General features: G+C 59.8%; 8 protein-coding genes across 8 annotated transcripts; 3 read left to right on the forward strand and 5 right to left on the reverse strand.

Annotated features, from left to right (window-relative positions):
* The first annotated feature begins 759 nt into the window (after positions 1-759).
* BDZ90DRAFT_280358 (WD40 repeat-like protein) lies at positions 760-2,914 on the forward strand. The gene is made up of 2 exons (XM_025509271.1): positions 760-1,184; positions 1,263-2,914. The coding sequence occupies exons 1-2, from the start codon at positions 805-807 to the stop codon at positions 2,467-2,469; spliced, it is 1,587 nt and encodes a 528-aa protein (XP_025361488.1). The 5' UTR covers positions 760-804; the 3' UTR covers positions 2,470-2,914.
* BDZ90DRAFT_280359 (S-adenosyl-L-methionine-dependent methyltransferase) lies at positions 2,500-4,005 on the reverse strand. The gene is made up of 4 exons (XM_025509272.1): positions 3,814-4,005; positions 3,417-3,744; positions 2,799-3,331; positions 2,500-2,717 (listed from the first exon to the last, which is right to left on the reverse strand). The coding sequence occupies exons 1-4, from the start codon at positions 3,980-3,982 to the stop codon at positions 2,584-2,586; spliced, it is 1,164 nt and encodes a 387-aa protein (XP_025361489.1). The 5' UTR covers positions 3,983-4,005; the 3' UTR covers positions 2,500-2,583.
* A 194-nt stretch (positions 4,006-4,199) lies between these two features.
* Positions 4,200-7,705, reverse strand: BDZ90DRAFT_232970 (DUF21-domain-containing protein). The gene has a single exon (XM_025506460.1). It carries the CDS (start codon positions 7,577-7,579, stop codon positions 4,376-4,378), a length of 3,204 nt encoding a protein of 1,067 aa, XP_025361490.1. The 5' UTR covers positions 7,580-7,705; the 3' UTR covers positions 4,200-4,375.
* Positions 7,706-7,998: 293 nt separating this feature from the next.
* On the reverse strand, positions 7,999-10,388 carry BDZ90DRAFT_232972 (hypothetical protein). Its single transcript, XM_025506461.1, has 4 exons — positions 8,975-10,388; positions 8,830-8,897; positions 8,539-8,751; positions 7,999-8,459 (listed from the first exon to the last, which is right to left on the reverse strand). The coding sequence occupies exons 1-4, from the start codon at positions 10,205-10,207 to the stop codon at positions 8,129-8,131; spliced, it is 1,845 nt and encodes a 614-aa protein (XP_025361491.1). The 5' UTR covers positions 10,208-10,388; the 3' UTR covers positions 7,999-8,128.
* Positions 10,389-11,126: 738 nt separating this feature from the next.
* BDZ90DRAFT_232974 (hypothetical protein) lies at positions 11,127-14,151 on the forward strand. The gene is made up of 2 exons (XM_025506462.1): positions 11,127-11,575; positions 11,661-14,151. The coding sequence occupies exons 1-2, from the start codon at positions 11,180-11,182 to the stop codon at positions 14,037-14,039; spliced, it is 2,775 nt and encodes a 924-aa protein (XP_025361492.1). The 5' UTR covers positions 11,127-11,179; the 3' UTR covers positions 14,040-14,151.
* Positions 14,152-14,256: 105 nt separating this feature from the next.
* BDZ90DRAFT_194046 (hypothetical protein) lies at positions 14,257-17,637 on the reverse strand. The gene is made up of 3 exons (XM_025503897.1): positions 17,335-17,637; positions 17,166-17,250; positions 14,257-16,567 (listed from the first exon to the last, which is right to left on the reverse strand). Exons 1-3 carry the CDS (start codon positions 17,522-17,524, stop codon positions 14,392-14,394), a joined length of 2,451 nt encoding a protein of 816 aa, XP_025361493.1. The 5' UTR covers positions 17,525-17,637; the 3' UTR covers positions 14,257-14,391.
* Positions 17,638-18,599: 962 nt separating this feature from the next.
* Positions 18,600-22,124, forward strand: BDZ90DRAFT_194176 (DUF221-domain-containing protein). Its single transcript, XM_025503899.1, has 2 exons — positions 18,600-18,746; positions 18,826-22,124. Exons 1-2 carry the CDS (start codon positions 18,702-18,704, stop codon positions 21,985-21,987), a joined length of 3,207 nt encoding a protein of 1,068 aa, XP_025361494.1. The 5' UTR covers positions 18,600-18,701; the 3' UTR covers positions 21,988-22,124.
* Positions 22,125-22,227: 103 nt separating this feature from the next.
* BDZ90DRAFT_194165 (PRP3-domain-containing protein) lies at positions 22,228-24,632 on the reverse strand. Its single transcript, XM_025503898.1, has one exon. The coding sequence runs from the start codon at positions 24,589-24,591 to the stop codon at positions 22,468-22,470; it is 2,124 nt and encodes a 707-aa protein (XP_025361495.1). The 5' UTR covers positions 24,592-24,632; the 3' UTR covers positions 22,228-22,467.
* Positions 24,633-24,670: the final 38 nt, after the last annotated feature.

The raw sequence follows: 24,670 nt of genomic DNA on the forward strand, positions 1-24,670 counted from the left end.
GGGCGGTCCGGGTGGCCGTGTACTGCATCTTCTCTTTGACTTTTGCTCCGTCAGGCTGGTAGGCGATACAGAGCCATTCCCAGTCGCCGTTGGCTGCTTGGCTGTCCAGGCGAAAGAGGGCGTATCCGCTGCGAGTAGGCTCGTCGGTGAAGAGGGTGGGGAGACGCGTTTCGAAGTCTTCTTTGTCTGAGGCGGAAGGCGAGAGGCGAGCGGTAGTCTCAAGCTTCTTGACAGTTGGAGACGTCTGAACGAGGATTGCACGGATCTCTGGCTGAGAAGCTTGGTCGGTGGTTGTGGAGCGAAAGAGGTCGATGAGGGTAGGGTCAAGAGAGAAGGACATGATGGGCGGAAGAGGGGTGAGGAGGTAGGGCGGTAGAGGAGTCGTAGCTTGATGAGCAAGTGAGCAGTAGGAGCGACCGAGTAGCGAGTGAGGTGCAGAGAGTGTTTTGGCGTAATTGCGAGCGACTACCAGTGCCAATGACAGCATACAGGGAGGAGAGGATTTGCGATGGCGTGTAGTGTTGGACGAGATGGATCGTCAACGCGGGGTCAGCGTCGAGGCGAGGCGAGCCTGGACCACAGCTTGAGCCGCCAGTCTGAGCCGGAGTGGAGAGGGGAGCGAGCGAGCCAGCGTGTGCCGTGGCTCATCTGCGCTCCCGAGTCGACGACGAATTTGGTCGACGGACTACGAGGACGTCGAGAAGGAAAGGCGACAGGCGGGAGAGCGGGAAAGCGGGAAAGAGGCTGTGACTTTGCATCCAATCAATCATCATCGCCCACCATCTCTAAAAGTCGCTGCCCGTCATGGAAGCGTCGGCCTCAACATCAGCATCGGCATCTGTGCCTTCTGTGCCCCTCACTTTGCGCACCTCCATCCCCGGCTTAGACCTTCCGCCCACACAATACCTTGTTCCGGTTACATTTGCCCGCTCGCATCTCTCAACCCTCGTCAATCGGCTCCTCCAGCAGACCAAGCCAGAGCAGGACCACCAATCCACTCCCTTCGACTTCATCGTTGATGGACAGCTACTCCGCGACTCGCTACAGAGCTGGCTGGACAAGAATGGCAAGACGGTGGAAGAGGGAGTCGAGCTGGAGTACGTCAAGAGTACGTTGCCCCCGAGGTGGGCGGGCGCGTTTCAGCATGATGATTGGGTCGGAGGTATTGATGCATCGAGAGAAGGGTGAGCGCGCGCGTGAAGATGGCAAAGTGCTTGAACAACGCTTGCTGACCCTTTTGGTCCACCTCTGCCTGCTCGCAGCGCCTTCCTCACAGCGTCATACGATTCGTGCATCCGTCTCTTCTCCTACGCCTCACCGCAAGAGCCAACGCTCACGTACAAGGTTCCTTCCACCTCATCCTCAGCAGCTCAAGGTCTTGTTGCGGCGCGTTGGGTCAAGGATGGCCAAGTAGCAACCGCTGGATTGGACGGGGCTGTTCGCCTCTTTAGCGTGCCATCCACAGCAGACGCAACGCCGCGACAGCTCTGGTGGGGAACGCATCATCCCATCAGCGTAAAGGGCAAGGCAGCTGCTGTCCCCAAGGCCTCAATGGGCATGGGTCCAAGCGCTCTCACCTCTTTGGATGTTGCAGCAGATGGGTCTGGCCTCGTCACGGCCAGTCGAGATGGGAGTGTCGCATATTGGCGGCTGGACGAGCTGCGCGATGTAGCTGCGGGCGCCGAGCAGGACGCAGAGGACGACGATGACGAGGGAGACGGTTCGAGGAAGCGCAGAAAAGCTGCCAATGGCAAGAATGCCAGCTCGACCCCCAGCCAGGGTAAACGTCCCACCGCCCTCTTCTGGCACTCGCTCCCCACGACCATCGCCGCCACTTCCACCTCAGCAATGCCAGCCCACGCCCCGCATCCTCTCTCGCGCGTCTCCTCCGTCATCTTCCATCCCTCAGACCCGGTCCACCGCTGCCTGACAGCAGGTTACGACGGCAAGCTCATCGAGTGGGACCTCTTTTCTGCCACGCGTGGTGGAAACCCCAAGGTCAGCGTGAGGGGGACGAGTGACTCGAGGGCGATCCTCTGTCTGGCCGGGATGCAGGGGGGAGAGGGCAAAGTGGTGAGCGGTCAGATGGACCGAAGTCTTGCAATTTGGGATGTGAGCGACTCGGCCTCGTCATCTTCGAGCACGGTGGTCATTCCCAATGCGCACGCAGGGCCCATCTACGACGTTTCGGCGCACCCAGCGGATAGCCATCTCTTTGCGAGCGCGGGAGGTGAAGGCGTGGTGAAGGTCTGGGATACCAGGAGTCACAAGAGGGCGCTGTTCACCTTGCAGAAGCCTGCGAGTGCCACGGACGCCAAGGGAAGGATTGGCGGGAAATTGCTGGCCTGTGAGTGGGATCGCAGCAAGGGGGAGGACGGCGCAGGGCAGAGTGGGCAGGTGGTACTTGCTGGTGGGGAGGATTGCGCTGTGAACGTGTTCAGGGGCCAGGGGATCGGAGCCTCAGCGTAAGATGGGCAGAGCAAAACGATCCGATGGCTTGTGAGGGTAAAGGGATGTATGATTGGGAATGAAGAGCAATGGAGGGTCTATCATGCCACAAAAAGTCTACCACCTGCCCGCGCCTCACTCTAGCTTCTTTCGAGCAACGAACAACGCGGTAGGGTGAATCACATCGAGGGGCTCATCCCATCCAACTGGTTCGGCATTCCTTTCCTTTGCATCCTCCTGCCTAGCCTTCTCCAGGATACGGCAAAGCACTGCATGTGAGGGCATATTCAGTCAGCACTGCTTCGTCGCCCGTTTGATTGGCATCTTGACGCTGTGAAGAGCGCACTCACGATCCTTGCCCTGCTTCTGCATCTCCTTCTCCTCGGGATGGTCCGCCAAGTACTTGGGCCAAGCGCTGGCAGAGTGATACATCTTTGCCAGTCCACGCAGAGTCGTGGTGCTCCTCTCTCCCGGCTTGGCGAACGAGGCCAGGCGCGCGAATCTGTCATCGTCGTCGTTCGCATGGTCAGCAGCGAGAGGCTTCGCGATCCACTGCGGCACGCCCGCCTTCTCCTTCAACTTCTCCTTGGATGGCACAACGACCATGTGCCCCCCAAGTGTCTCTTGCAGGGTACCTTGCCCTTCCATTCTCTTGAGTCGCTCCTCCGCGTCAAATAGGTAGAGGTGTGAGTCCCGCTCCTCCCAACCGCCGTACGACTCGGCCGGGCAGGGCAAACCAATGTAAAGTCCAGTAGACAAATAAGTCGGCGCGAGCGGCGAGGTAAAGTCAAAGTATTTGCCCAGCCCCTCGTCCTCATCCCAGATCAGTCGGCGCACCCCGGCGTCTATGAGCGGGTAGTGCTGGATTACTTCGGGACAGTACCTGTGGGAGCGAGGTGTGAGGCGAGCGAGGGTGAGCCAGGAGCATGGGGTTGCCATGAGCTCAACGGGGTAATCAATGATCTCACCCGATGAAAAAGATTGATCCACCAGGTCTGAGCAGGCGACTGAACTCCTGCCAAATCTTCTCGCCTTTGGGATCACTCTTCCAATCGACCCAGTGGATGGCCGTTCCTGCCAGGATGAAATCGAAGGACGCATCTTCCAAGTCGTTGAGCTTACCCTTCTCCTCGGGACCTATCGAGCCCTCCACGAAGGAGACGCTATGTCCCTCGGGAAGGGTGAGATCGAGAGCCTCAGGGACTGAGTTGGAGCGTGCCTGTGCTAGCATCGTAGGCGAAGGGTCAAGCCCTACGACGCGTTTGAAGATGGTGCCGAGCGGATAACTCAGGATGCCTGGCAGATTGGCAAAAGCGGATCAGCTCGATCGCCTTTTGGGGATGCGTGGGTTGATGCGCTACCCACCAGGCCCACATCCGACGTCCAAACAATCATCGAATCGCTTGTTGCTGCCCTCATTCTCATGCCAGGCCCGAAGCAGATCAAATACCACAGGTTGGTAGCGCGGCCGAGCGCTGATGTAGGCTGAGGCGTCGAAATTTTGGTGGAAGACCGTTGATGACGATGCCGGCATCGTGAGTGTGCTTGCAATTGGAGGTGATGGAAGGGAAAGGAGGAGAGGGCGATGGGGTGAGTGGGTTGAGCCCACTGGCCCTTGAGGTCGCTTGCTCCACACGAACAATACGATACCGCCGCCGCTGGTTCATCTGACGGGCCGCCGGCGCCGAAGGCCGATGCCGCTGGGCGCCGATCGTGCAGCGGACAGAGTGGGAGATCAGGCTTGGGCTCGACAAGGGACGAAGGCGCGAATGCGATTCAATGTTGGTCGTAGGACGAAAAGAAAGAGGTGTATGGATGGACAGAGGTCGAAGATGAGGATGCAAAAGAAATGAATGTACCAGGAGGAAGTCGACAGTGCTTGAGAGGTCATGATGATCGAAGAGAAAGGGCTCGGGAGTGGCTCATTCTACTCCGCCTTCTTTTCCTCCACCTCGTCCTTAACCACCGCCTGCTCATCACCCTCCTCCTGCTCTCCTTCCTGCTGGGAAGACGCAACAGCAGGCGCAGGCGCACTACCAGCGCGAGGCTCAAGGCTCTTGGACCTCGACCTAGCCCTCGCTGCAGCCGCCATAGCACCTCCGGTAGTCCCGGCTCCGGTAACGGATCCTGTGCCGGGGGGACCACTGCTGCCTACGATGCCGTGCTGTACGGGTGTAGACTTGAAGCGGCTCGGCTTCGGGGTGGAGCTGCGGGATGCGGATCCACCCGCACCAGCTGCGGCAGGATCAGTCACGCCTGTCGTGGCCTGACCGGTGGCGCCAGCAGCCTGGGCACCGCCACCTTGCTGAGCCATGAGCGCAGCGGCAGCATTAGCGGGTCTTCCTCTCAGCATGTTCTCCCCAACAATGACGTTCTGCGTCCCTCCACCGGGGACCGTCTTGCGAAGCACGATTGGTCTGTTGGGTTGCGGAGTGGCGAGCGGAGCATTACTGCCTGCTTGGATGCCAGGTGTAGTAGGGCGAGATGCGGAGCTTGGGGGCATGAAGACCAGCCCGCCAGGCGTGATTGTGCCAGTGCCGGAGCGTGCAGGAGTGGGACCCAGGGAATTTGACCGTTGTTGAGGTGCAGAGCCTTCCTCAGTGTTGTTGGACTGGCCGAAGTAGTCGCTTCCACTGCCGCTGCGGGTGGCGGCGGTTGTGGCTGCGGGGACATCCCTCTCGTCGCCTTCAGCGGGGGACATGGGAACGGGTGAGGTCGTGGGAGCATCTGTAGAGGGCTCGATAACGACAGGAGCTGCAGTCGGTGCTGCTGGGACCGGACTACTATTGCCAGCAGTGCCGGTGGCGGTGGCGGTGCCAGGACCAGCGCCGCTGCTTCCGCTTCCTGCGCTTCCCTTGGGTCGTCCCGTCAGTCCCAGTCGATTGAGTAGTGTCTTCGGAGGTTGAGTCTGCTTCTCTTGCTGCGTAGTCGCCTGGCTCTCTGCCTTGTCCTGCTTCTCCTCCGCAGCAGCAACGGCAGCCGGGGGAAGCGTCAGCTCCATGTCTTTTGCCGCATTCAGCTTAGGATCCGTTCCTCCCTCCGTATGCTTGGCGAAGGCATCACCAGGGCTAGGCGGGGGTGAGATGTTGCCCCAACCGTTCTCGCCATCATCACCCTCGTGCGGGTCGTACTCATCGTAAATCTCTTCGCCGATGAGCTCTTCGAGCACATCCTCTAGCGTAATAATGCCGAGGATGTCGCCGCGTGGATGACGAGGGCCTGGGGGCAGCTTCTTAGCCGCGACGGCAGAGTCGGCGGGGACGAATGTCTTCTCGTCCGAGGAGCCGAGCTCAGCGTCGGCGGGCACGACCTGCTCGTTGCTGACTTCGCTGCTGAAGTGCTTCTTCCAGAAGGAGCGTAGCTTGTTCCCCTCACCGCCGCTGGAGGCGTCACTGCCGGCCGTGGTGGACGAGGAGCTGCCGGCTCGGCGAGTTCGCGTGGTCCCTGTCTCCAGGTGCGCCTCCTCATCAATGTCTTTCAAGCCGCCAGCGCCACCCGATGCGAGGCGATTGTTCTTCTTGACCAGAAGCGTGCTCGTCGATGAGGGGTCAAGCGCGACGTTGCTCTCATTGCGAGAAAGGCTGGTCACGATGGCCATATGACTGCGGCCTTCTTGGAAAGCGTTGAGAACGTTGTGGAGGGGCTCGTCCAACGGTACGGTAGGCAGAGCATTGATCGTCATGTCGCTAACGGGGACTGCATCTTCTGGGTCAAGAAGGACGCACGACTTGACCAGAAGGGTGCCGATGATGTTCTTACGCTTGATCGTGGTTGGTGTGGAGGTGAGAGAGAGGGCGTTGGGCGAGGAGTGACCTGGGTGGGCGGGGTTAAACTTCTCGTTGCTGCTAGAGAGAGAGCCGGTATTGCGACGTGCTAGAGCACTGAAGAAGTTCTTGCCGCGCTTCGATGGGGTGGTGGCGCCGCTTGCGTTTTGGTTGACTTCCACCTCAACCTCGTGGTAGATGGGAATGCGCGAGTGACCTGAACGGACGATGCGCTGCAGTGTCGGGTAGTCTAGCTTGGCGTCGAAGGGTAGCATGAAGACCTTGTCGATGGGCGTCATGGCCTGCTCTACGACCTTTTCCTGTAAGTCCAGAGCCCCGCCGACCATCATTACGGTGTCTCCGACCAAGTCTCCTCCACGCCCGCCAGAAGCAGCGTGCATGGTGACGAGCTCTTTGAGCTCTGCGCGCCTGTAGACGATACCATGGTGAGGGCCCAGGGTCCAATGGAGGACGCGCGAGACGGGGAAGGCGATTGGCCACAGTCCGATGATAACGATCCGCGTGGGGATAGCCATGTACGCTCCAATCTCGAGGCCGTAGCGCGAGCATACACTCTGGGGAACCAGCTCGGCAAAGATGATGACCAAGACGGTGGATACGACGACGGCCAGGACGGGCGATGGAAAGAGCGGATCCGACACGATGGGCAGCGTCTCGTTGGTGATCATGTTGGCGATCAGCAGTGTGGTAAGGAGCAAATGTCCATCCTTGCGAATGGGAATGATCTTGCGGGCATACTCCCTTTGCTTCTCAGTCCCGGTCGACGCGAGAACCTGGAGCTGCGTCTCGTCGAGGGACATGTAACCCAGCGTGAGACCAGCGAAGATACCTGAGAGAATGACGAGGATGGGCACGACGATTGCATAACCGGCCTTTGCGCCCGGGGAAAGAGACTCTTCGCCGCAGCTGCAGGTGTTGGCTGGGGACGACTCGGCGCGGCGGATGAGAGTGCGGGAGGGGTCGCGTCTTGTGGCGCTGGCGGCTGAAATGGCATTGATGATCTGATCGCGTGCATTGCCTGTGGTCATGAAGGTGGCTGCATCGCTCGTAGACCGCGAGGTATTGAGCGCGGACGCTGCTGCGAAGTCGTTGCTGTGAATGCTGGCATCTTTGGGAGCTGGTGCTGGGAGGACGCTAGCGTTGGCTGGCGCAAAGAGGGCGAGGAAGAAGAGGAGTGCGAAGCCAAAGATGGAGATGGATGAGAGCTTGACGCTGAACTTGCGAGTGTCTTTGCGATGGGCGATCAAGGGTTGATAGTTGCGGCCATTAGACGATGGTCCTTGGCTTTGGTGGCGGCGGCGCAGAGACGACGATATATCAGGGGGGCTAGGCTCAGTATCGACCATCAGTTGGCGGCGCGATGTAAATGAGGTGATGGAAGAAGGATGCTTTGTGGCTTGGTATGCTTTGCTTGATGTCGTCCGTCGCTTTGGTGTTGGCGAAGGACAAGTCTCAGTGTGATGGTAGTGGAGACAAGGGGCGGGAATCAACGCTGGACCCGGAGTTGCCCACCGCGAGTTGCAACCGGCCTCTGCGTCTCTGCGTCTTTGGGCCGCTGGACCGCCTCGATCAACCGAGTGAGCCAACGGCTGGACTGCTCGCGTGCCGCCTTCCATCCTCTCATCCGCCGGCAATAGCGGTGCGGGCTTGCAGCGTGCGGTGCAAGTTGGAAGCGCGGCCTAGCAAAGAAATCGCCGGCGCCACAGAGAAAGAAGAGCAACCTGGCGGTCGAAGCAGCAAGACGATGTCCGCTTGATCGATCGATGATCATGATGACGATTGAAAGGGAGAGAGAAAAAGAGCTGGAAGAGGTGGTATAGAAGTGATGATCTAGAGAGAAGATGCTGAGATGATGGTATGAATGTGTGTGAACCCGTTGCCTGTGTGTGCCGCCCTCATCCCGTCATTCCAATCGTCTCATCGTACCCAAAGTCAACCCCGCATTCGCCGCCGCCAATTTCATCGTCGAAGCCGCCCGTCCATTCATCCGCCATCTGATGATCCTCTGCTGCGTCCTCATCGTCGCGCCTCTTCCTCTGCCTGTGACAAATGCGACAGCCACAAGCTTGCTGCCGTTTGTACTGCCAGTCCGCATGAACGTCGAGGAGGCTGTCGTTCATTGCCGAGCTGGCTGAGCCCTTTCCTCGACGGACGAACAGCCGGTAGGGCTCGGAGGCACGGATCAGGTCCGTAAGCTGCTCGGGGGTGTGGTTCCGCATTACTTGGCTGCGAGCGGGGAACAGGATGCTCCAGGATCAGCGTCTCTACGTCTTAGTCTACCTGACGACTGCTTGCTCGTACTTACGCAGCCGGTTGGGAATCCCACATCTTCGTAGCCCACAGCTCTTCGACCCTCGCACGACGACAATGCATGCAGCATTGATACTCGTCCGTGTCGTAATAACAGTCGAGGTCGTAGTCGTTGATATCGTCTTCGTCGGGAGTGATGGGGTAGATAAGGAGATTCTCGCTTCGCATGTAGTTGAAGTCGCGCGTCGTCTCCATGAGGCAGAAATGGCTGGGTACGAGTGGGTCGCGAGGGAAAGATGAGCCCGAGAAGCGCAGAAAGACATCGTCAGTAATTGCGCGTGCTCACCAACAGAGGAGCTCAGGTCGTTCGGCCAGGTCTAGTGGCTCTTCAACATGCGCATGGTACTGGCAGGCCTGTGGCGAGCAGACGACAGGGAAGAAGTCAGCTCCTTTCCGCCTTGACCCCCATTCACTCGCCTGTCTGTACCCACTCTGACTCGTCCCATCAAGCTCACAATAGGGAAGACTTCCTTCGCCTCCCCAAAATACATGTCTCCATCCTGCTCATTCAGGACGCAAGGCAGGCACAGCCTCTGCAGGCTCTTTGCGACCGTCGAAAACTGATTCAAGTCCCGTGGCATCCCGTTGATTTGCACGTCAAACAAGATCCCGAGCCTCATCAGCCAGGGGATGCCGACGTCGATCATCTCGCACCAGAGCCTATTGACTACGCGTAACTGCCCCGCACGGCGGAGGGAGAGGATGAAGAGCCACTTGTAAGTGTGTATGCCAGCGTCGTTTTCTCTGTCTCGGTATGAGACGGAAAAGGGGACGGGCAAACCGGGCGGAGAGGGATGGTATGACCACGCTTGCCAGTAGTCGATGAGAAGGTTGAGGATGCGGTGAAGTACGAGTGGGGGGAAGTCAGGACCTGGCTGGCTGTTGCTATTGGTGACGGCGCTGACGGCGAGGCGAGGCCTCTTATTGGTATTCTTGAGAGCGACTTTCAACGGGCGGACGGCCTTCTCCTTGCCTTTTGAATTCTGTGAGCGTGGAGGCCGAGGTGGTGGCACCGGTGTGGTGGGTGTCGTCGGCGTTGTCGGTGTGGTGGTCCGCTTGCGCTTCATTGCAAACTCGTGCTCCTCAGCCTCGTCGACTTCAATGATCTCAGGCAGTTCGCTCCTTCCTGGTCCTTCCCAGATTCGGCCTGGCTGACGAGGTACGGCGTTGCTGCCGCTACCGCCACTTCGTCCCACGGTCTCGATGGGCGGAAGCTGCTGACCCAGGGGTCGTCTGATGTGCGGAATGAGGACGATCGGCTTCCATTTCGCATAGCACTCGTCGAAGGAGCTCTGCCTCGGGCCCCTGCTCCTGCTGCGTTGGCTGTGCCCCTCCTCCGACTCGGGGCTGAGCTCTTGAATGACACTGTGGTCGACATGGCCTTCTACGCCGAGATCTTGGACGTAGTCCCCGTTGATGAAGGCTTGGGATTGCGGGGATACGGCGCGAGCACGGCCGAGGATGGCAGGATGAGGGTCGTAGTCGTCGCCGCATTCATTGGCAAGCATGACGATGTCGTGAGCCTCAGGACTGCTAGTCTCGATGCCTAGGCGAACCGGTTGGGCAGCAGGATCGAAGCTGGAGATGGGGACAATCTGCTGATGTCGAATTGGAGCCCCCTCCCAGAGCCGGCCTAACAACTTGCCTTGAGGGAATGTGCCCATGAGGCGTTGCGGATCGTCCCTGAAGGGAAGTGGGGCATTCTCTGCTCCTTGCTCTTCGAGGTCCTCTTCTGCCTCTGAATAGCTGGCGTAGCTGTCATGAGAAGCCACTTCGTCTTGCTCTTGTTCCTCAGCTTCCTCTGCGTCCTGAACTTCCCCTTCTTCCTCCCTCTCCTCTTCCTCCTCCTCCTCCTCCTCCTCCTCCTCCTCCCCTACCTCCTCTTGAGAGCTCGATGAGATGCTATTGGAGTGACTTGGCGACTGCGCCTGCCCATGTGAATCTTCCCTAAACGTTGCGACCTCTTGCCAATACTGGCTGCCTGCAGCTACAATCGGCGGCCCTACTGTCTGTGCGCCTTGAGTGAAGATGTTGTCGCTTGCCGTGTGACCTGAATCGACATGATGATGAAGGATACTGAGATTGTCCTTGGATGTTGTTGACTGTAGATGAGCAAGAATTGCCGTGGCAGTATCGATGGCTTCTTGGTCCATGCGCGAGCGGACAGAGAAGGAGTAACAGAGGTCGACTCGTGCGTTGCAATCGAGTCAATTGGGCGTAAGATGAGGCTGAGCTCTGGTCGTCGGCGAGGGCAGCTTTACGTGTCGACGAGTTGCGAAAGTGGTCGCAAGATCGTACAATCGCTCTGTATCACCTCAGACGGACCTCAAGATCCGCTGGCGCTGGCTGCGGTAGCTGCGTTGCGAATGTGGGCAGCAGCAACAGAGACGACACACAACGGCGGCAGGAGGCTTTGATTGGACGATGGATCGAGAGCCGACGGACAGGCAGCACCACCCTCATCTCGCTCCCTCGGGCGACTCAGCATCCGCTCTCCGTCCAAATTGGCAGGCCCGTGCGGCACGACGACTTATGTAAGCACGGGCTCGACTTTCGACTGACGAGAGCAGCTGCAGGCCAGAGGCGCTCGACTTTCTGGCTTGCTTCTCCACTGCTCACCTACATCGCCTGTCGCCATGATTGCTAGTCTAGTCAGGCGAGCGGCCGCCTCTCCTGCGCATCGCGAGGCATTGCCTCTGCGTCTGATCAAAGCGGCCCAGCCTCATATACCGCAGTATGGCTTCACACTAGCCGCCGTTCGTGCGGGCATACAGTCACCTTCATCCTCCACGCTCGCCATCGACGAGTCGCAGCGGGCGGCGCTCAATGACTGGAACATCGGGCGACTCTTTCCTGGGTCCAACTCGGCTGAGACCTCACTGCCTCTTCAGCTATTGAGAAGATGGGATGCTGAGCAGATGGGAAGGGTGGCGAAGGAGTGGCACAATGGCAAGGCGGATGGAGAGGAGGCTGTTGAGGTGCTGGTGGAGAGATTGAAAGCAAGCGAAGCCGTGAGGCATCACCTTCTCGAGGTAAGCAGGCCCAAGCGAGCACTCACTGACTGACCTGCTATCGACCCATCACTGACCGTGTATCCGCCCCCCTCTCGCTCGCCAGCCCTTCTCGTACCTCTCGGCATCCTCCTTCCCGATCCCTCTCAGGGCCATCCTCCCGCTCCCCATCGCACTCGCCCTCCCTCTTCCCAGCTCAATACCCAACCCTCTGCCCCTCGTCAACAGAGCAGCCCAGATAGCAGACGAGGCCTGTTCGCTGGCGCGCGTGGACACTTCATTTGGTCCAGAGTGGTACGCAAGAAGGATGAGACTGGCGGCGGCCTTCTTCGCTGCCGAGGTGCACCTCCTCGCGCCAAGCTCGGATTTGGCTGCTTCTACCAACGTGCTGAGAAGAGTGGCAGGGAATGGCTCTCTACTGGGAGCATTCGATGGCGCAGCAAGATCGTCGTCAACATCCTCGGTGAGGCCTGCATCCCGCCCCTGGCCAACCGCAACGCAACCTGGCCTGGCCCGCCAACTGCACACCATCACGCGTCCTCGCCTGCCCTACCATACCTCGGTGGAGCGTTCGCGCCATTACGCAACGGGCCCCTCCCAAGCCAGCGTCGTCTCAACCTTTGCCTCCCCCTTTCTCCAATTTGTCCGCACTCTTTCCGCCATTGCACGCATCCTCGTCGGCACCGCACTCACCTTTGCATTGCTCTGCGGTGGTATCTACGAGGGGGCACATCAGTACGTCGAGCACGTTGCGATGAAGCGTGGCCCACGATCCAACGACGTCGGCGATGCCTGGGGCTGGTCAAGCGAAGCAGACGAAGAGGCCTGGGGACGTGGAACGGACCGTCGCCTTGGGATGGCGGGTCGTCACGCGTTGAGAAGCGCTTGGATCAGTCTGCACTGGGGTACCGGCATTGCACCCGACTTCCTCTTTGGAGGCGGGTCTGACCTCTTTGGCCCTTCTTCATGGCGGAAGAGCGCCACGCCTAGCTTGGACGCCATCGCCTACTCGCAGAACGCGTTGGAACAGGCGGAGCGTTACTTGGAGGTGGCTATCAGGCTCGCGGAGAAGCAGGGAGTCAAATTACCCGATGTAGCAGCGGTACGTTTGGGGCTGACGAATGCGCATCAGGCCGGAACGGATAAGCCACTGGATGAGACGGCGCTCAGGATGGAGAGTCGCTTGGCCGCTACGAGGGAAAGAGTGGGATCCCCTGCCGCAGTCGGACGAGCCATTACCGGATACGAGCGCATCTTTGACGCCCTTTCGGCAGCAGAGCTGACGAGGGAGACCACTGGGCATTCGGGCAGGGAGGGCGCTGATGCTAGCCGGCTGGTCAGGCTCGCCACCAAGCTGGGCGATCTGAATGCTCTGCTTGGGAAGAGGGAAGAGGCAGAGGCGTGGATGCTCAAGGCGGTGAGCTTGGCGGGCCAGGGACCACAGCCTGCGGTTGAAGGCGCGCAGAGAGAAGAGGTGTTGGGTCAGGTGGCCCATATGAACGGCGAGCAGGGCGAAAGCCCTCAAGTCTCGTCCTCGTGGTTCTCTGGATGGACTGGTAGCAAGAAAGCTCAAGACGCGGCCGCCGCTCCGGCTACCACGCTGGCAACGCCAACGCCAATGCCAACGCCGACTCCGGCGCTCACTCGCTCCCTCATTATCTCACTGCTCTCCCTCTCCGCTCTGTACGCCTCCTCTCCTAACCCAGCCAGCACCACCTCCGCCCCCTCCTCAGACCCGGCATGGCGAACAGGCCTCGAAGAAGCCGTCCGAGTTCAAGCAGCAGCCTTGCGTCTGATCCGTCTCGACTTGGAGCGCGAACAGAGCTCTGCCAGCAAGGAAGCCGCTGGAGAGCTCCACACCCTCTGGCTCCGACATCGTGAAGCCCTGACGTCCTCGCACCTCGCAGAGACCATGTACGCCCTCCAGTCACGCAGTGGTGCAGCTGGGGTCCTCAACAAGCTTCGCGGAGCTCTCACAGGGCTCTTCCACAGCGCACACGAGGAGGACCACCCACACGCTTCCAGCATCCAATGGCTCCGCAGCGCCGACTCGCTCGCCTCATCCGTGCAGTCAAGCCTCGCAAGACCATCACCCCTCGCCGCCGTCCTCTCTGGTCGCTCCTCCCCAGCAGCAAAGAAGGCAGCCAAGGCAGCCTCGGTAGCCGGAGGTGGCACTACCTCGACTTCCTCTCCCTTCGCCCCGGAGGATGTGCAGGAACGCTGGCTTCGCATAGAGGGAGGGGAGATGGTTGCTTGGCGCCTCCTCAGAGACTCGACACGATTGCGCGCGGAGGCAGGGAGGATGGTCAAGGCTTTGGGTGGGAGATTGGAGGTGGAGAAGAAGAAAGAGGAGGTGAGAAAAGCAGCCCTTGTTGAGACGGAGGCGAAGCCGGTCGAGCAGAGGACAGAAAGTGAGGCAGCGCCTGCCATTACGCGACGTGGAGGACGGGGGCCTTTTGCGCCCAAGGGCCAGATGGCGGTGTAGTGTAGGTTGCCTGAGTATCGCCATTTCCCTTTTCTCTGCTCCTCTGGACCTCCTTGTACTCAATCTAACGTACACTCTTATTGATATTGACAGATTAGAACGGAGCGTGGAGGAGATGACTCGGCGAGAGTGATGAGGCGTGGTGATGAGATAGGTAGGAAATGAGGCGTGTCAGGCTGCTGACATGCTAGGCCCCACTTACTGTGCGCTGTTGCCTCGAGCCAGCGAGGCTGGACGCTTGAGCAAGCGAGAGGTGGTGACGTGAGGAAGATTGGCAGACCGAGAGAGACGTGAAGAGAATCGACTTAGGTATCGAAGAGGCGAGGATGTGGCCAGCCCTTCTCAATGCGGCTCACATTCCTGGACTCTCAGGAAGCGCATTGGTGATCCTCAACTTGCCCAGCTTCTCCTGCTGCAAGGGCATGACTGACTCGCGTTGCCCCTGCCCTTGATCATAGCCTGTGTCGTAGGCCTGATCGTTGCCCTGAGGCTGAGCCCGGTTTCGGGCGAGACTGCTGCTGCTGCTGCGCAGGTGAGGGTGTAGGGGCAAAGGTCGAGGCTGGGCTTGCGTGGGCGTCTGGCTCTTCGAAGAGAAGTAGTCGATAGGCCCGTGAGTGGGAGCGAGCTCGCGTGCCGGACGAGGGCCCACAATAGGCTCTGCATGCTGTTGTGGGCTTGTGAGCATGATCTCATCATCGTGGCTGTATGCCAGTCCAGTGCCGGGAGAGGGCGAGGGGTTAAGCTGCTGCTGATCGTTACGAACAGGCGTGTGCTCTCCATCAGAGCGGGTGCGCTGCCTTGTCACACCAGAGCGAGCTTCTCCCTGCGAGTAGTAGGGGGCGCCGCGATTGAATCCTTGTCCATCCACGCCCGTCGACACGGCTACAGCACCCATGCTAGGGGAGCTCTTGAGAGAAGGAGGCTTTGAAGAGTGAGAGGACGTGGTGTTGGTAACTCCTCCCGGCGATGGGTGAGGCGAGGGGCCGATCATCCCTGCAACGGCTAGGGGAGGTGGAGGAGGAATGAGAGCGGCAGCTGCGGCGGCATAGTTCAAGGGCGAGGTTGGAGAGGACGTGGACGTGGCCGATGCGGCGAGGCTCTTCTGGCTGGAGTTGCTGGTGAGACCTTTGTTGCTACCCGCGCGGCCAACGCTGGTGCTGATGGGAGCGAGTGCATCGGGTGAGGAAGCGGCGAGGCTGCTGTTAGGGTCACGCCCACGGACGGAGCCGACACCCAGCACTGAGCTGGGAGAAGGCGTAGCTTGAGGCGGCGTGAGGTGCTGTTTCAGCGAAGGTCGACCCTGTAGAGCTGTGGGGCCTGGAGGACTGTATGCCGGTGCGGCCGGGCTCGTAGAATGAAGCGGAGGGCTGTCGCCCGAAAGCCAGGGTGGAGGAGACTGCATGTGGTAGCTGCCGTGCGAGTTGTGCGACCTGGCGCTGTAGTCTGCCTGCTGCGTCTGGTACTGTTGATCCTGCGACGACCAGCTGCCAACACCGTAGCCTTGTCCTGTATTCTGATGCTGGTGCCACGCCGCATGGTCCGCATTGTAGCCTCCGTCGAGGTTGCTGTACGGGTAGTACGACGTCATTCCGTAAGGAGAGCCAAGACTGTTATTGCCCGTCTGTCCGGGAACCTCGCGCATCTCGTAATCGCGCGATCCATCAGGGTCTTGGCGCTGATGCTGATGCTGCTTGCTCTCGTCTTGGGAGGTTTGACTTCCCTCGTTGTTGAAAGCGGCATGACCAAGGACGACGGCGGCCGAATTCATCGGCCGGTCATCGTCGTCTTCGTCTTCTCCCTCTCCAACGCCATGCCTCGTGTGGTGCTGAACAGGGAAGGCCTGCCAGTGAATATCGTCAACGTCCTTTTGCTTCTTGTGGCGACGCAGGGGGATTGAGATAAGCCAGATGAGGAGGACCAGAGCCACTAGACCACCAGCTGCACCGCCGATGACGGGGCCGAGAGGTAGGTGAGGATGGTCCGCGTGGCTCGACGAGGGAGAGGAGGTACTCGTTGCTTGTGGCATCACGTCGACGATCGTTTTGGTCATTTGTCCACCAGCAGGGTTCGTCTGCGTGAGGTAGACCGTCGTCTTTGTGGGCTCGGTGTCGTTCTTGCCCGCCGGAAGAGGCATGGGCGTCGTTTGAGGGGCATTGCCGCTCGACGTGTGGGTGGGCGTGGTGCTGTTTGTCACGTTGGTCCCCGTCGTGGCGTTGTTGGTAGTAGTGGGCGTGGGCAGAGGCGTGGAGGTGCTGTTGTTCTTGTCTGTACCCTGTCCTCCCTGCTGCCCCAGCTGCCCCTGCTGGCCTTGCTGCGAGTCTCCGGAGCCCGTCGTCGAATTGGTGCCATTATTCGTCGAGCCACTGGTGTGCGTCGAGTTGTTGGGGTCGGTGGGTGTGAAATACGGACCATTGCCGCCGCCAGATGACGGTGACGAAGAGTTGGTTGTGTTGGTGGTATTGGTCGATGACGAATTGGATTTCGTCGTAGAACCAGCGTCGCCATCGGTGTCCGCACGAGGATTGCCGCCAATAGGTATCATGCCAACGGGTAGCGGGGCGAGTGCGTTGGAGGCCATCGTGGTGTTGTGGTGGGACGAGGTGTTGTGCAACGTCGTGGAGTTGTGCGGAGTAGAGTCGTCGATTGGTGTGTTGATGGCCGACGACGTCGAGTCGGTCGTCGAATTGCCAGCAGGAGGAGACAGAGTCAGCAATCGCCGCCGAGCCGATCGTCGCGGCCCCGCAATAGTAGGTATGCGGTTGTGGAGAGCCAGCGTGGTAGCGGAGGGAAGAGGAAGAAAGGTGGATCAAGGGAATATGGTGTACGATGGTGAGGGAAGGGGAGGGAAGAAGGGTCAAGAGGTTAGCACGACGGCGATGTGATGGCAAAAGCAAGAGAGCAGAGCAGAATGGGGCATCGATGGCCTCAACGGGTCATCGTTGTTGCGTGCCTGAATTACCGAGCGCAGCGCAGCCGCGAAGCGGGTCGACAGCACCGTAGGCTATGGGCGGACGAGGCGCGTCCGCCCGGCTTTGCTTGCCAATGCGACCCTTTTACAAACATATCGGCCCGCGCAACGAGACGTGGAGATCGAGGAGCAATCGCAATCGCACGAGAATGACTTACGATTTGGAAGGGATCGAAGGGCTCGATGGGGAGCTACCACCTTGCATGGGCTTGTCATGCGAGGGAGAAGTGGCAGGATTGGGCTCTGGCGATGAAGTCGCGGGCGTGGAGTGATCAGGGAAAGGGTCGCTGTTGCTTTCACTTGTCGATGCAGCGTCATCATTGTCACCTTGGCCATCGTCATCGTCGCCATTTTGATCGGCACCTCCGTATTTGCTTTGACCTTTGTCTGCCACCTGGCCGTCCGACCCGCTGGTCCCCGACTGAGAGGGCGAAGGCCCAAAGATCTGGGTGAGAAGGTTCAGCAGGCGAGCAGACAAGCGTCGATGCTCGCCGCTGTGGTCGGTGGGAAGGATCATGGTGGCGCTGGGAGATCAAAACGGCTTTCGCTGATGGTGTTGAGGGAAGAGACGAGGACGAGAGGGGGCTCCTTGATCCTCTTGAGATGCTCGTACCATTGGGCGTGCAGTGAGCCTTCTTGATCGAGAGCGCCGCCGTCGCCGCCGCCGCTGCTCGCACCGCCATGGTCATGAGCCTTGAGTACTCTCACGAAAGGCTGACCAGCGCCATGACGGGCCGCTGGCTCTTACCGTCGACCGCGATACGGCCCGCTTCTGTGCGCGTCTAGCCATCCTTGAACCACTCTGCTACCGTCGCACGAGCCCCTCCCCATGACTTCACGGTCGCTGCTCTCTCGATCGTCAGGCAGTCGTTTCGTCCCATTCGAATGGTCGTCGGCCGTAGATTGATGATGATCGCGCCCAACTTGATAGCCAGCATCGAGAGGCATGCGCTTGATTGCGATGCTCGGGATGACGGCTCATTCAGACCTGCCGCTCGACCTTGCCCTCCATTTGAATCCTGGAAGCTTTGAGCTTAGTGATCGTTGTTCGTGATACGCGCAAGCTTCGCAATGACATCAGGCTATCGCAGCGCACGCTATGCTCGTCTCTTGTCTCCTCTCGGCCACCTCTGGTCTGTCTACTCTTCTTACTCTAGTCGCCGAAGCTTTTGAGCGGCGGGCCAGGCTGTGCTGAGCTGCTCGTCTTCGTCACCTTGCTGCTCCCGTGCTGTGGGTGAAGTCTGGTTTCATCCTCGCGTGGGCGTCGATCCGCGCCGACCCGCCGGTGGTTTGTTCGCTCTCGAGCCTCCGATTCGTGCTTGTGCTGCCTTGCCTGCCTGCTGATTCGCCCTGGCGTGCAGAGAGAGAGAGGGGTCTCAATGAGGGGCCCTGGCTGAGACTCGAGGCTAAGGCTGGCGCGATTCGGCTTGGAGCTTTCTCGACACTTTGTCCCTGCGCAGCCTACATCTTCCCTTGTCCTTGCCATCATCACCACCGTTACCCTACATCAACCTAGAGTACGAACGAGCTCCTTGTTCCCCGCATCGACAGTCAGCGACTGCCTCTTCGCTACCACTCCGCCAACAAATCCCTTGTCTGTCGCGGCGTCTTTGCACGCAAACGTCGCGGCAGCGATTGGCTCCTCGACTTGACCCTCTAATCTCCCTCATCCTCACCACCCCTCCCGGCCCGCCATGTCCAAATCTGACGAGCCCATTGGGCTCATCGGAGATGCGCTGGTGAGTAACAGCGCAAAGGCGCGGAAATCACTTGCATGTACTGACCTCCATTTCGCCTCTTCCTTACCCCCGCGCCTAGAATCAATCCTCGCAAACGTCTGGCTCGCAGGTCGCAATCGCCGCCGCAGCCTTCGTTGGCTTGGCCATCTTCACGTTGGGCGCCTTCTCACTGCTACGACCCAATAACAAGATCGTGTACCAGCCGAAGCTCAAATACGCAGCTGGCGAAAAGAAGCCACCACCCATCTCAGATGGCGTCTTCGGATGGATCCCGCCGATACTCAAGCTGGGCGAGGCAGACTTGCTTCCCTTGATCGGTCTCGACGCAGTCACCTACCTGCGATTCTGCAAGATGATCGTCTACATCACCGCGATCCTTGCCATCATCATGTGCGGTACCTTGATCCCAGTCGACCTCACTTTCCACTTGAAGAACGGCAACGATGCCTCTACCAAGCAGTACAACATCAACGCTCTCACCATGAACTCAGTGTCGGGCAACTACATCTGGGCTCACGTCGCAATGAGCTACATTGGCACCATTGTCGCCCTCTTCTTCATCTGGCTCAACTACAGACAGATGGTTAGACTGCGCTGGAAGTGGTTCCGATCAGACGACTATCAGACCTCCTTCAACGCTCGTACTCTCATGATCACGCACGTCGACAAGCGTATGCGGTCAGACGAGGCTCTTGCTGGCGCTCTGTCATCAATTGGCATGCCGTATCCCACCACCGATGTCCACATCAGTCGCGTCGTCGGTCAGCTGCCTTACCTCATTGAGGAGCACGACGAGACGGTCAGGAAGTTGGAGCGAGTGCTAGCCAAGTGGCTCAAGGACCCAAACCACGTCCCGTCTAAGCGTCCGACGATGAAGATCGGCGCGAAAATGGGCTTCGGTGGCAAGCAGGTGGATGCCGTTGACTACCTGACCAACCGCATCAACAACCTCGAGGCCACCATCGAGAACTGGAAGGAGCGCATCTCGGAGCGCAAGCCAGAGTCGTACGGTTTCGCATCGATGGCCACCGTCCCTTTCGCCCACGCCGCCGCTCGCTCGCTGCGTGGCAAGAAGCCGCGAGGACTCGAAGTCACCCTGGCGCCACCCCCGCGTGACATCATCTGGAAGAACCTCAACCTCTCCAAGTCGCAGCGCTTCCGCTCAAGTGTGTGGGGCTTCGTCATCCTCTCGATCCTACTCTTCATCAACGCGGTGCCCTTGGTCGCCGTTGCCCTGATCTCACAGATGGAGCGCTTCAAGGGCGTCCTGCCCTTCCTTGCCACCTGGCAGAACTCGAGCTCGTGGTCCTTCTCAGCCGTTTCCGGTCTGGCGCCTCCCGCTATCTCTGGCGTCTTTGGCTACTTTCTGCCACCGCTCATGCGCCGTATCGGAAAGTACCGCGGTGTGACCACTCGCAACCGCCTCGACCGAGTCATCACGAACCAGTACTTTGGATTCCTGATCATCTCGCAATTCATCGTCTTTACGCTGGTCGGTGTCACCCTCACCACCATAGCTGCGGCCATCAAGAACAGCAAAGACGCACGCAACGTCGACCACATCCTGGCCACTGTCAAGAACCAGTACCTGAACATGGGCAACTACTGGCTCACCTGGATTCCGCTGCGTCTCTTCGTCGCCGCTTTCGACATCTCGCAGGCCATCAAGCTTCTCTACACGTGGGTCCTGTCAGCATTCCTCGGCCGCACGCCGCGAGACATCCGCGAGTTCACAAAGCCCCCGAGCTTCGACTACGCAATCTATTACGCCAACATGCTCTTCCTCTTTGCCGTTGGCATGCTCTACGCGACCCTCGCACCCTTGGTCCTGGCCTTCGTCGCAGTCTGCGCCTTCGTCTCCTTCTACCTCTACAAGTACATGCACATCTACGTCGTCGTCACAAAGAACGAGTCGGGCGGTCGTCTCTGGCGCGTCGTCATCAACCGACTGCTGGTCTGCATCGTCTTCATGCAGGTCATCTTGGCGCTCGCTGTGGCGCTCGACCAGCACTGGCCTGCCTTTGCCTGCCTTCCGCCCATCCTCTTTGTCCTCGCCTTCAAGATCTACTGTCGCATCGCCTTCGACAGGCAGTTTGACTGGTACATTCCCGACGCGAGCGAAATTGCCTCGCTCAAGACGCACACGGGCGACGCAAGCCATCACCGCCTGGCTCGTCGCTTCGGGCATCCCTCGCTCCACCAGAAGCTCTTCACGCCCCTCGTCCACGCCAAGGTCAAGCATCTTCTCCCTCAAGTCTACTCAGGCCGTCTCGACGAGCACGACTCGTACGGCGACCCGAGCAAGACCAGCGTCATGGCCGGCCCTGGCGGTCTGGAGATCAAGGCCGTCGAAGAAGAGGAGTGCGCCTACGATCCTAAGCTGGACAACGATGCCGCCTCGATCTTCTCGACCAGCACGGCTGCTCCCTTCCGTGGCGCTCCCTCGCGTCAGGGCACGGCCGACTTCCAAACCCAGTACGCAGGCTACATGGCTGGTGGGCCGCGCAACCCGGGCAATGCGTTTGAGATGAACAACCTCGCTGCAGGCAGCCAGGAGAATCTGCTCGAGAAGGCAGCAATGTATGACGATACTGGGCGACAGCAACACTTCCGCAAGGGGTCCGCAGGCACTATGCTCAGCTTCAACTCGCGACCCTCTCCGGGCAACGAAATCCCGCCGCCTCAGCCTGCTGGCGCTATGTATCGCCCCAACACCGCTGGCTCGCAGGGCTCTGGCAACGGCAACGGCAGCTTCTTCCCTCCTGGCGCTGGTGGACCGATCCGTCCCGGTCAGCCCGTGAGGCAGGACAGCTACGGCAACGTCGGTCGCGGCACGCCTCCGCCACCCCGTGGAGCCGGTGGATACCTCGACTCGGGTCGCTCCTCCCCTGGACCCGGCCAATTCTACGCTTCGCCGCAGCGCGGCCCCTCTCCTGCTGGAGCTCAAACGCCAGGTAGCCGAGGAATGTACGGCGCTCCCTCCGGATATGCCTCGCCGTCGAACATGAGCAGCGCCTCACTGGTTGAGGTGCACCCGCAACACAGCATGGCTGTCTCGGCTGCGAGCATGTACGCTGAGGCACCGCAGCTCCCGCCGAGTCAATTCGGTGGACCACCTCAGCCTACATCGGCTGCGCGCTTCTACAACTCGTCGCCTCAGCAGCAACACCCACAGCAGGCGCCCTACTACCCTGCAGGGCAGCAGCAGCCCCCTAGGGGTGGGCCGCCTTACTACCGTTGATCGGTAGGCAAGCACCCGCGCCACATCCATGGACACACATTCCATCTTCAATTCTCTTCGTCACGCCTCAGCAACGCCTCGTCCAATTCAAATTCCCGACCGATCACGCAAGTCCCAGGCCTCTCCTCTATCCATCACGGTCTCTACTGTAGCACCCCGCGCAAAGCAAACATACGGCACACTCTACCCCCTCTCTCCATCCATGGTCACACTCTTTACGATTTTCACTCCACTCGCAGTGCTGGGCTTCCCCATCTCTCCCGCTTTCTCGGTCTCACCTCGTCCTCAGCATCTCCCCGTCCCTTTCCCGTCCCTTATCGGTACTCCACGATTGAAAGAACAGTATTTCTCGGTCATCATGAATATGAAGCATTGCCTCTAGTATTGAGACTGTGCGTATCGATCGCCCCTTTACCTTGGAGAGCACCACACCACACCGCAGCATGCTGTCTTATACGCCCGCTCTCCTGCTCTCGCATTTTAGTCCCCCTCAGCCTCAACCCACCTACCCGCCACATCCCACAAGCCCCTCCACTGCTCAGGCAACTGTTCCTTGGCTTCATTGCTCCCTTCCATCCACCCAGGAACAATGCGCAACGCATATCCTGCACTGTCCCCACTCCCGCCACTCCCATCAGCAGCGCCCGCTCGTGCGGGGGGGAGTAGTCGCTCCTTTACTCGCCCCTCATGCACAAGCTGGAAGGTGTTGCGCGACCAGGTTACCTCCTCCCAGTCGTGCAGCCCGAGGTCGTCGAGCGCGTTTGTAGGGCCAGGAGGTGGTGCGTCACCCATTGCGCCTAGGAAGGGTCGATTTGAAGAGGAGAAGGCGGAGGGTCCGGCTTCATCATCGTCTCTGGAGGAAGAGCCACCGACTTTATCCCGCGGATCGCGTTCTGAGAGCTTAGCCATAGTCTTCTTGAACTTCTTGATGCCGTCGAATGACCCTTCCACCACGACGAGGGAAAAGCCTTGCTCCTCCTTTGTGCTCTCTCCACCCCGATGATCCTCTCCCTCGCGTTCGATTATCCCTCCTTTGCCCGGTCTCACCCTCACGCATCTCCCGCCTAGACCCTGCTCTTTTGCGCTACGCTTGATAGTCGCCAAGTGGTAGGGATGCGCGAGTAGCGGGACGGCCCATGCTGCAAGCCAGGTACCCCTTTGTTCCTCCACCCTCTCCTTTCGGGATTGCTCCTTCTCCCATCTCTGATCCCCCGTCAAGGCCCTCTCGGCATTGGTGCGCTCATGCTGTACTCTCCTTGCGGCCACTTCTCTCCTCACCCTGGCCTCGACCTTTGTTGGATCGGCTACTGCCTCAGAGGTGAGGACGCGCATGAGATTGGACAGCTTGACCTTGGGCGCATCAGGGGCTTGGAGGCCCATTTTGATGCGATCTTGCTTGTCTTGCTGTTCGGCTGCACGACGTTGCCTGCGCATCTTTTTCATTTCGCGCTTGGTGAGCATGATACCGCGGGAGGGGGGAGGCGGAGCAGTTGAGCTGGGAGCGGGGATAGGGATCGGGTGTTGGACGTAGGAGTCGATGGGTGTGCCCGCGGAGATGATCAGGGGTAGGAGGGAAGAAGAGGAGGAGGAGGGAGAGGAGCTCTCCGCTGCAGGTGCGGCTTGTGCTGCTCGAGCGAGTATCTCTTGCGTGGGCGGGTACGCCGGCACGCACTCGTAGCTCTCCTCTGGCAATAGCGCCGCGTCCCACCACTCAACATCAGGTGGCGGCTGCCGCTTGATGGCTCTCTCCTTGCCTGTCAGCTTGTCGGAAAGCCCAGCCAGGCGACCTCGCTCGGCGATGCGTTTCTGTAGGGCTTCGAGCTGGGCTTCTCGGCGAGCCTCCTCTGCGGCTGCGACATGGCGGCCAGCGCGATTGAATTGAAGGGGCCGATGCATGCTGCGCTTTGCTGCGCCCGTCGACGAGGGGCCAGCTGAGGCATCGTCCTCGGTGGAGAGGTAGGGGTTGACCTTGATTGGTTCTGGAGTTGCGCTTGCTTTTGCGCCCCTGGCGTACGACGGGACTGGAGAGGAGGTGCCTGCAGCTGGAATTGACTGCTGAGCGAGGAGCGGATGGAGACCTTGTCCCTGTCGACCCTCGCTGCGTGCTGCGGGTGTGGGCGCTGCTCTCGTTGCTGCGGAGGTAGACGACTGCTGTCGCTGCCTGGCTTCAGCTGCGGCCTTCTCCTCTGCTGCCCTCTTTGCCTCTGCGACCCTCCTCTTCATGGCCTCGAAGTCTGGCTTGGCGGACGCGCCTCCAGTGCGAGGAGGGACAGGAGCTGCGCCTGCCATCGAGGCAGATGGCCTGGGCGGGAGTGATGCTGAAGTGGGAGCCGGAGGTCGAGCTGGCTGCACAGAGGCTTGCTGCCCTTGACTCGCCATCTTTGCCATAATCTTTGCCTTGGCCGCTGCGATCTGAGCTTGGACGCTGGATGGCGCGGTCGATGATCCGGAAGATGCTGGTGGTGCTGCGCCGCTGCTGCCAGCCTCAAGCGTCGCAGGAATGATACGAGGTCGCTTGGGTGATGGAGTCGCGGCGGTAGCATCGCCATTGCTGCCGGCGTCATCCTCGCCAAAGGGATTAGGATGGGGCCTCTTCGGCGGCATTGGGTTGATCGTGTAGAGAGATGAGGAAACCAAGTTGAGAAGCGGCCGTCCAGACAAGAGGAGCGGAAAGCGAGTGGCC

The sequence above is a fragment of the Jaminaea rosea genome (genome assembly GCF_003144245.1).
Source record: "Jaminaea rosea strain MCA 5214 unplaced genomic scaffold BDZ90scaffold_9, whole genome shotgun sequence".
In the NCBI taxonomy this organism is placed as follows: domain Eukaryota; kingdom Fungi; phylum Basidiomycota; class Exobasidiomycetes; order Microstromatales; genus Jaminaea; species Jaminaea rosea.